At 36.7% G+C, this 11,573-nt stretch overlaps 1 protein-coding gene across 4 annotated transcripts in view; it reads left to right on the top strand.

The window, feature by feature from the left end:
* pard3aa (par-3 family cell polarity regulator alpha, a) overlaps window positions 1–11,573 on the top strand; it is a 652,414-nt gene that overhangs the window by 426,907 nt on the left and 213,934 nt on the right. For all 4 annotated transcript variants that reach the window (XM_073941362.1, XM_073941361.1, XM_073941360.1 and 1 more), the window contains one exon: window positions 1,569–1,820. In XM_073941362.1, coding sequence (XP_073797463.1) covers window positions 1,569–1,820 — 252 coding nt within the window. The remainder of the gene's footprint in view (window positions 1–1,568; window positions 1,821–11,573) is intronic.

Below are 11,573 nucleotides of genomic sequence, written 5' to 3'. Positions count from 1 at the left end.
AGGGCTTAATTTGAGACAGAACTGAAATCTGATCCGGCTTCTCATTTTACCTATCACCCCTCCTCAACCGCCCTCCTCGCTCGTTCGCTGTTCACTTTCACTTTCTTCCGCGACTCCGAAACCCTCTTGACTTTTTATCCGCTTTCCCACCTCTACATCTTTGGGTAACATGCCGGATCGTTCACTCAATCTGTTCCTGCACCTTGCAATTCACAAATTAAGCACTGGTTGTTTAGTCCCTCTTAAGTCCTAGTGTAGGCGGAGTAATACACAAGGGTGAAGAGGCTGTACGAGTGCTGATAGTGCTGTAATATCTCAAATCAATCAGATTCAAAAGCCAGAAAGAGCTGTTGTGTAAATAAAGATATATGGCATTATTCAATACTCCATGTAGAGACGCACTGCACATAACAATATAGGTCATTTAAATCATGTTAGGTCACGTTGAATAATAAGGAAAAGACTTTTTATTTCTCCCCAAAGTGACTTTGTACAGACATTCAGTGTTCATTTTCAACTCATACGCATGTAAATCCCTGAGCGAGGCAGACTAACCCATCGCTCTGACTGAGGTCTGCAGGATTAATGTTGTCCCGCCTGAGACTCTTAACCACCAACAAGTGGATTAAAAGCATGAAAAGGTCATTAATTGAGGGAGTTTCTGCTGGATCTGAGTCTGGCGTGTTCAGTGTTTTCACTCTTCCTCGCTCTTGTTCTCCACATCCGCTCCTCCTCCTCCTCCTCCTCCTCCAAGACCACACAGAGAAGATAATGAGCCTCATATTTGGGCCATCCATCAGTGCCTTAAACTAGAGGAGTTACTCGCTCACACACACACACACACACAAACACACCACACACTTAGACATACTCACACAATCAAACACACACATAATTGCACATATATACACATTTACACACACGCAATGACACATACACACATAATCACATACATACACACACACACACACAAACACACACACACACACATAATTAAACAAACACACAATGACCCATACACACATAATCACATACCTAGACACACACAATCTCATGATAACACAACACACACACAATCACACACACACACACACACAATCACACACACACAAAATTAAACAAAAACACAATCACACACACACATAATTACATACATACACAAAATCTCATGATCACACAAAACACACACACATAATTAAACAAACACACAATGACATGTACACACATAATCACATACATACACACACACAATCTCATGATCACACAACACACACACACAATAAAACACACGATTAAACAAACAAACAATTACACATACACACAAACACACATAAGTACACACACACTCTCATGATCACACAAAAACACATAATCACACGCACATACACATACACACACACACACACACACACACACGTGTTAATAATTTCGACTTCAACTCTGTATTAAGGGAAGCGTGTGTGTGTGTGTGTGTGTGTGTGTGTGTGTGTGTGTGTGTGATTGTGTGTGTTTGACTCATTCTGACATGCTCTCTCTCTCTCTCTCTCTCTCTCTCTCTCCACCCTCAGGCAACTCCAGCAGAGATGTGGGCCCGGCGCTGGGCTTGAAGAAGTCCAGCTCTTTGGAGAGCCTCCAGACGGCTGTGGCGGAGGTGACGCTCAATGGGGTCAATGGGGACGTCCCGTTCCACAGGCCTCGGCCCCGCATCATCAGGGGAAGAGCCTGCAATGAGAGCTTCAGAGCCGCCATCGACAAATCATATGACAAGCCGAGTGTGCCGGCGCTCAGTCCTGATGAAGACGACGAGGGCATGGAGACATGTAAGTGTCAGCACTGAAAGCCACACAACCATACTGACCCTAGCAACCATATAGAAATACACCTGCAACAACCAAGAACACTTCAGCCCCCACATGAATGTGACCTAACAACCACATAGCAACACATTAGCAACCACTTTAAACACCCGGCAACCATCTAAACATATTTCAGCACCCATCCAGAACACCCTAGCAACAGCATAGCACTGCACTAGCAAGCACTAAGAACACCTTAGCAACTAAAAAGCAATATCTTGGCAACCTTGTTGAACACCCTAACACCCTAGCAACAACCCAAACACCTTAGCAACCATGTAAAAATAGCAACTCCATCAACTGCAACACATCACCCTGGCAACAACTCAAAGCTGTTTAGCAACGACAAAGCACTGTCCTAACAACCCCCAAAGCACCTTGGCAACTAAAAACAGTACCCTAACAACCATGCTATAAACCTGAACAACATCAACTCAATCAGAAAGAAGTCCATAGCTTTACCTTAACAACCAAAATGCACTACCCCAGCAACCACCCTGAACAGCTTAGTGACTATAAAATATTACATTGGCAACCACCTTGAACACCTTAACAATCACATAGCATTTCCCTTACAACCAACAAGAACACCTTAGCAACTGCATAGCAACGTTTTAGTGACCACAAAGCACTGCCCTAGCAACTACCCAGATTAGCTTAGTGACTAAAAAAGATTACCCTGACAATCACCTTGAACACCTTAACAACCACATAGCATCTTCTTGACAACCAGCAAGAACACCTTAGCAACTGCATAGCAACACCTGAGCAACCAAATAGCACTACCCTAGCAACCACCTGAACAGCTTAGTGACTAAAAAATATTACCCTGGCAACCACCTTGAACCCTGTAACAAACATATCCCTTACAGCCAGCAAGAGCACTTTATCATCTGCATAGCAAGACCTTAGCGATCACATAGCAACACTATTGCATTCCAAAACAGCCTAACAACCATGTAAACATACTTTAGACTTTATATTATGTAAAATAATAATAATAAATACAATTAATAAGCAAAGCAAAATAATACAACACATTTGTAACTCATACCTGTCTGAAAAAAATACCCTAGCCACCTATGACTGTACATTTATTATATTTTACCACATCAAAGAGTCATATTTTTGTGTGTGTAACAATGCCCTGGCAATTGGTCAACCAACATTAGCATTGGCAAGTCTTTATGGACAAATTCCACTCCGGTATTCAAGTCTGACGGTGTGTTTTGCTCAGTCCAGCCGCTGCATCATCTACTACTTTCTGTTTTCTCTTTATATTGAAAGTGGCAGCTCATGTAATCACAGCTATTACCATAATTGCAGAGGCACAGTAAAGGCGATCTGACACAATATCAATGCCAATTTCATCAGTGGTCTCGCATAACCACTGGCCCCTGGATATTACCAGTCCCCCTCCAATCAAAGATGACTTTTTAGACAGCACTCAGTAGGAAACAAGGCAGCTGGTCTGGTCTTGGAACATCATAAGAACATCCTGGCAACCACCCAGAACACCTTAGTAACTACATTGCGATGTCATTGCAACAACCCAGAAAATTCGGTGACCCTACCCTAGCAACCATCAAAAGCAACCCCTAATGAACTACTCAGAATACCAAATTACAACACCCTAGCAACCACATAGCAACACATTAGGAACTATATTACAACTCTCTGGTAATCACTCAGAAAAACTTAGGGAACACACCCTAGCAATTACCTTGAACACCTTAGCAACTGCATAAAACTCCCTGACAGCCACCAAGAACACCATCATAACTGCATTGCTACACCTTAGCAAACACATAGCACCTCTATGGCCTAGAACCAAGCACCAAGAACAATTTGGCAACTTAAAAACTATACCCTGGAAACTTTATTGAACACTTTGACATCCTAGCAACAACCCAAACACCTTAGCAACCATGTAAAATAGCAACTTTAGCAACTGCGTCTGAACACCCTGGAAACAACACACTACTCAGTTACAACACCCTGGCAACCACATAGCAACACATTAGAAATCACAACACCTTAGCAATTACCTTTAACACCTTAGAAACCCCATAGCAACTTCCTCACAGCAACCAAGAACATTATACTCCGTAACAATACACCTTAGAAACCACATAGCACTGCCCTAGCAAGCACCAAGACACCTTAGCAACAAAAAATTACTCTGGCAACCACATTAAACACCTTAGCACCCTAGCAACAACCCAAACACCTTTAGAACCATGTAGCACCAAAAATACCTTAGCGACTTAAAAACAATACCAGCCACATTAACATCCTAGCAACAATCCAAACACCTTAGCAACCATGTAAAAATAGCAACATCTAGCAACCACATAACAACACCCTAGCAACTGTATAGCAACTCCATGGCAACCATCAAAAATGCTGAAGTAACTGCATTGCTACATCTTTGCAACTGCATAGATCTGTCTTGGCAAGTTCCAAGAACACTTTAGCCACACAAAACCCTGGCTACAACCTAGAAACAACTTAGCAACCACATAGCAATTCCCTGACAACCACCAAGAACATCACAGTAACTGCATTGCTATACATTAGCAACCACATGCTGTAGCACTTCTACAACAAGCATCAAAAACGCCTTAGCGACTTGAAAACAATACCCTGACAACCACATTAACACCCTAGCAACAACCCAAACACCTTAGCAACCATGTAAATTTAGCAACTACATGACAACACACCAACAACAACCCAAAACTCAATTACAACACTTTAACAACAACATAGCAACACATAAGCAACCAAATCACAACCCAGTACATAAAACAATATCTTGACAACCACATTAACACCCTAGCAACAACCCAAACACCTTAGCAACCATGTAAAGATAGCAACTACATGACAACACTCTGACAACAACCTAAGACTCAATTACAGTACTCTGACTACCTCATAGCAACACATTAGCAACCACATCACAACTCAATACACAAAACAATACCCTGACAACAACATTAACACCCTAACAACAATCCAAACACCTTAGCAACCATGTAAAAAATAGAAATGAAAATAGAAAATCCAGCAACTCCATCACAACACCCTGGCAACAACCCAAAACTCTTAGCAACCACAGATCAATGCCAATTTAATCAGTGGTCTCTTATAACGACTGGCCTCTGGACATTACCAGTCACCCTCCAATTGAAGATGACTTTCTAGACAGCACTCAGTAGGGAAACAAGGCAGCGGGTCTAGTCTTAAAGAGATCCTTCCACTGCTGAAAGTAGGTCAGGCCTTCCCTAAAACACTCCAGAGGAAATAAACAGCCAATAAGCCTGAGCAGAGCCTCCACTGTTCATTTCACCCATGACCAAATGAATTTCCAGACCGGACCTTTTCCCTAATGGGAGCTGGATATTTAAAGGGATGTGGGTCAAAGACGAGACGCGGCCCATTTTGGTGTCCACATCAAAATACATTTACAAAATGATTGTAGGTCAGACTTTATTTTAACATACAAGTCATGCTACATTGTAAAAAAGCAATTAGTTACTTTATACAGTATTTAAGACGAGAATGATCAGATGATTAAAAAGCTAATAATTAGGCAGAAAACATTATTATATTTATGCGATTGTTTGATGCTTGAAAAGCTTGAATTTTTCTAAATGCTCACAGACTCAGTGATTTGCTACAGGGTTTGTTTTTATGGTTTATTAATTTCTTGAAGCAGCAGTTGGTCATTTTTTTCATATTTTATATTTTTATGATTTATTAAGCAATTTTAGAATGTTTCATTGCACAATTTCCTGCACTGAAGGTATTTTTCAACAAGTACTGCTATTATAATAATAATAAAATAATAATAATAATTATAATAATAATCATCATCATCATAATCATCATCATTATTATCATTATTACTATTAATCAAATAATTTGTGCATGCTTTGGGAGTTAAATTGATCTATGAATATAACACAGGATCAAGGACAAAAAGGGACTTTTTAAGCAGCCAAATAATGACTGATAATTTCACATTATTTTTGCACTTTTATTTTGTCGCTATTTGAATTCAATTTGCATTTTACAGTATTTTACATTTTTATTTTGACGTTTTTTGCATTCAATATGCATATTTCAGTATTTTACACTTTTTTTTTGGCGCTTTTTCGTCTTTAATTTCTATGTTACATTATTTTTGCACTTTTATTTTGTCGTTATTTGCCTTTAATATGTATATTACATTTTTTTGCACTTTTATTTTGATAATTTTGCATTTAAAATGCTTTGCAAGTTTATCACATAATTTTACACTTATTTTGACGTTATGTTCATTCAATATGCATATTACATTATTTTTGCACTTTTAATTTGACGTTATGCACATTTAATATGCATATTACATTAATTTTGCACTTTTAATTTGGTGCTATTTGCATTGAATATGCATATTACATTATTTTACACTTATTTTAGCGTTTTTTGTCTTCAATATGTATATCATATTTATTTTGCACTCTTATTTTGACGTTATTTGCATTCAATATGATTATAACATTATTTTGTACTTTTATTTTGACGGTATTTGCTTTCAATATGCATATTACATTAATTTTGCACTTTTAATTTGGTGCTATTTGCATTCAATATGTATATCACATGATTTTTGCACTTTTATTTTGACATTATTCGCATTCAGTATGTATATTACATTATTTTTGCACTTTTATTTTGACGTTATTTCCATTCAATGTGCTTTGCATGTATGTCACATTATTTTTGCACATTTATTTTGACGTGAAACACACAGTAAATGTGCCGTCTGGTCTGTCTGACACGTTAATAACACCTGCCAGGAGGAAAAATAAGGAAAACACACACACACACACACACACACACAGACACTATCCCTTTGTTCTCCATTAAAAGATTCCATTAAAAGCCCGCAGATTTTTTTCCAAAAGAGTGAAATTATTGGCCTCAATCACTTTGTTCTTGTAAGCTGTGTCCACATTGGGCTTAAATACTGTCTTATCTCTTTCCCGGAGCAATAGAGGGCACATGCGTGAGATTCACGGCGGAAACATATTGCATTTCCCTCCTTCCGATATTCAAATAACTCTGTTTTTCAATTTAGATAAGAGGAACCTGCCTGTGCCCGTCACCCAGGTTAATAGTCAAAAGTTGACAGATAAGAGCGGGCTTTTTCTTTCCACACAGCCACTTTTATTTACATAAAATGTGAATTCGGCATCGCCCCAGGAAAAATGTGTCACCGCGAGATATCCAGCCGGGAAAATGACTCGGTCTGCATTTGCTTGTGTTTTATGTGTTTTAAATATCAGACTTTCTTTCCTCGTCTTTTTTTTTTTTTTTTTTTTTTGCACGAGTGCCAATTTCAAGACTCCATTAAAAGCGATTCTGAAGGAGAAATGAATACCGCGCCTCGTCAAAAGGAGACGACTAATGACGCCTTTTGATTGCCGCGTCAAAACATTTACCACTCAGTCCTGTGTCGCTCAAATTTGCCGTTAATTACCCTAATTCGTTCCTTTTTACATTGCAGTCAACAATTAGCAGAACCCTAACTTACTGTGATAAACGCTTTAATGAAAACGCCATTGATCTGTGAAGGAGCCGCGGCGTTCACTGCCACTTTACAGCCTGGTGGATTCATCTCCAGCACACCGATGTCTGTAAATAACACAATTCACATGCGTCTCTATTGTTTTCTGCTCGGGTTTTGTGTTTCTGAAGACCAGAGCGAAAGTTTTGAAAGCACTTTCATACAGGTTATGGGCTCTAGTTTGACGATCCATGCGCAAAGTGCAGAGCGCAGGGTGCAAAAGCATTCAGGCCGTGTCAGAATCCACTTCTGCTATTTTAAGGATGGAAAAATTCCACTTTGCGCCGTGGCACATGGCCTAACAGGGTTATGCTTATTCTCTTAATGAGTTAAAGGTGTGTTTTGAGAATAAACCAATCAGAGTCTCATCTACCATTCGCTTTAAGAGCCAGCTGCATCACGCCACAAGCGCATTTGCTATTTACATGACGACTTTGTAAGTGGAAAAACTGAACGCTTCACTATGAGGAAACAGTTCAACAGAGCATCTGCAGCGCGAGAATGAGAGATGAGCCTCCTCATTCTTTACTTTCCCTTTTACTCTCGTGGATAGGGAAACATGTTGTACACAAAGACATCAATTAGCCCAAGGGTCACCAACCCTGTTCCTGGAGAGCTACCTTCCTGCAGAATTCAGTCCCAACCCTGATCAAACACACCTGAACCAATTAATAGTACCTAAAGCAGCACTTGATGATTACAAACAGGTGTATTTGATCAGGGTTGCAACTGAAATGTGCAGGAAGGTAGCTCTCCAGGAACAGGGTTGGTCACCCCTGAGTTAGCCTATACAGAATTAACTTTGTTTATTAAGCGCAAAGTTTTGTTGTAAAACTATTTCTAAACTCAGTTTTAATTTCCAGCAAACGAATAAATGAACAACAATAACGAGATGTGGTCAGAAAACTGAGTTATATCCTAATACACATGCTGGTCTAAAACCTGACAGGTGGACAAATCTAAGCTTGTTTTTAATAAAACAAATATAATTATGCATATAATAAATCAGTGGCTCTCAAACTTTTTTTATCAAGTATCACCTCAGAAAAAATTGTCTCTCCAAGTACCACCAAAATGAGCAGTATTGAAATACAATAGCATAGTCGACCCAGTAAAGCAGCTACAATTCTGCACAGTTAAAAAAAAGTGGCATATCACCTCAGAAATATAGGCTTTATGTCATATATGGCATATTATATACATCATTTTTGACAAATTTTTAAATGTGTGTAGCATGTACATATTTCATTCCCCTGCGTACCACTAGTGGTACACGTACCACAGTTTGAGAACCACTGTAATAAATAATAATAACATTATACAAAAGCAAATTGTCATGAATAAACTGAAAAAGCCCTCCGAGATGAAGAAGGCATGAAGGCAGTGGTGTTTGTATTAATGTAGGCTAGAAAATAATAATTTTTGTACTATTTTAATTATTTAATTCTTTTTCATATGTAAAGATATTTCAGTATTGCTGTACATCCTGTGTGTATTAAGCAAAGCGATGCGCACAACTAACGCACTCTGTGCTGGACTATAGACCTGCTTTGATCTGGTCTATTAAACAGACTATTTAAGTTCTTCAAGATAGCAACGCGCCAGCAATGCGCCTCAACACTTCCTTTTTTAAACCACATATGAGGTCAAATGCATTTGCTATTTAAACAGCGTGGTGCAAAACGTCAAAACGACTCTTGCTCCAAGCTAAAACCTGCATACAACAATTGCGTCAGCCTTGCTCCACATTGCGCCAAGTGTATGATAGAGCCCTATATGTTTGAAATGAGAACTGGAGCTGTAGAAATGAGCCGTCGTCTAATTTCAAAATGCTGTTTAGCTTTAAAATGCAGGTGATCACTTTGTGTTGAGGCTTGTTGCAGTCGGCTACTACTGTAATAAGTGATTATTTATTTATACTCTTATTTTGGTGTCCACATCCAATAACGAAATAATTGTGGGTGGCACGGTGGCTCAGTGGTTAGCACTGTCACCTCACAGCAAGAAGGTCGCTGAGTCCCAGTTGGCATTTCTGTTTGCATGTTCTCCCTGTGTTGGTGTGGGTTTCCTCCGGGTGCTCCGGTTTCCCTCACAGTCCAAACACATGCACAATAGGGGAACTGATGAACTAAATTGGCCATAGTGTATGAGTGCGTGCATGTATGGGTGTTTCCCAGTACAGGGTTGCGGCTGGAAAGCCATCCGCTGCGTAAAACATATGCTGGAATAGTTGGTGGTTCAATCCGCTGTGGTGACCCCTGATAAATAGGGGACTAAGCTGAAGGAAATTAAGTTATTTAATTGAACAGCCCTAACACAGGCATGAGTCTCCAGCTCCGCATCTCTGCCGAATCGTGGCTCCATTCAGAAGCACTTTGCTTTTAGTGTCCCTTCATTTTTTGTCCTCCTTTCAGAGCGTTTCTAAACTTACAATTAGAGAGAAATTAATCACGTCCAGCGCATCAGGAATGGAGACAGTGGCTGTAATCAGAGCGAATGGAAATGAGCGATATCAGCCAGCTGCGCTCCCGTATCATTATACTGATATGCTGAAGATCACCAAGAAAGGTGGAGAAAAATCAATTAGCATAGCAAACGAATCTTCAGAGATAAAATGCTCGCTTCTGCACAACTGCACTCCATTTACTACTGTAAAAAGTGGTTATTTTACACCCATGTTGGTGTCCACGTCAAATTACGTTTACAAAATAATTATTGGTCACATTTTATTATAATGCACAATTCACGCTACACTGTTCAAAGCGATGAGTAAACCTGTTGCCTAAAAGTGACTTTAAGTTAAGTTGGCTTTACTTCAAAAGAAGTGAGTGAACCCATTGTAACTAGGAACTATAAAGTTGATTTAACTTAATTTTTATAATTATGCACATTTTGTAGTTCATTTACAGGTTTGCTCACTTTCTTAGTAAATCATTTTTACAGTGCACTCACAATAAGGATGTGCATCATTAATGAAATGCATTGTTAATAATAATAATAAACATGAGATGATGATCATGATGATGGTCACGATGATGCTTATAATAATAATAATAAGAAGAAGAAGAAGAAGAATAATGATGATGATGATGATGATGATGATAATAACAATAAACTAATTATAAACAAATAATTATAAATACAATAATAATATTAATAATAATAATAATAATAATAATTCAATAATCATTTTGTAATTCGCTTTGGATAAAAGCGTCTGCTAAATGTAAAATGTAAATGTAAATAATTACATTAGTAACAACAACTACAATAATAATAATAATAATAATAATAATAATAATGATGATGAGGATGATGATAATATTAAACAAATTATAAACAAATAATTATAAATACAATAATAATATTAATATTAATAATAATAATAATAATTAAATAATTTTATTAGTAACAACAACAACAATAATAATAATAGTAATAATAATATTAATAATACATTGTATACATGTTTATTATTATTATTATTATTATATTATTATATTATATTATTAATAATAACAATAGATATAATAATAACAATAATAATAATGATGATAATAATAATAATAAATATAATAATAATAATAAAAATAATAGTTATAATAATAATAATAATAATTAAATAATTTTATTAGTAACAACAACAACAACAATAATAATAATAGTAATAATAATATTAATAATACATTGTATACATGTTTATTATTATTATTATTATATTATTATTATTATATTATTATATTATTTTATTAATAATAACAATAGATATAATAACAATAATAATAATAATGATGATAATAATAATAATAAATATAATAATAATAATAAAAATAATAGTTATAATAATAATAATAATAATAATATACATGATCAATGTATAATTTCATTATATAATATTCTAAAATATTCTAAATTCTAAATTAAGATTGATTTATAAATAATATTTTAAAATAATATTTAAATGTAATTACATGTTATTTTTTGCTGAAAAAAAAACCTGACAGTGATTTAAGAAACTAAACTTTTTAAGGCAGTTTTTGAGAAAATCTGGATTGCATCTTTATTTTAAAATGATTCATTATTTATCTTGTGAAACA

This window comes from Danio rerio, chromosome 24 (genome assembly GCF_049306965.1).
Source record: "Danio rerio strain Tuebingen ecotype United States chromosome 24, GRCz12tu, whole genome shotgun sequence".
In the NCBI taxonomy this organism is placed as follows: Eukaryota; Metazoa; Chordata; class Actinopteri; order Cypriniformes; family Danionidae; genus Danio; species Danio rerio.
Note: the sequence above shows the minus strand (reverse complement) of the source record. Positions and strands in the feature narration are given on the sequence as shown.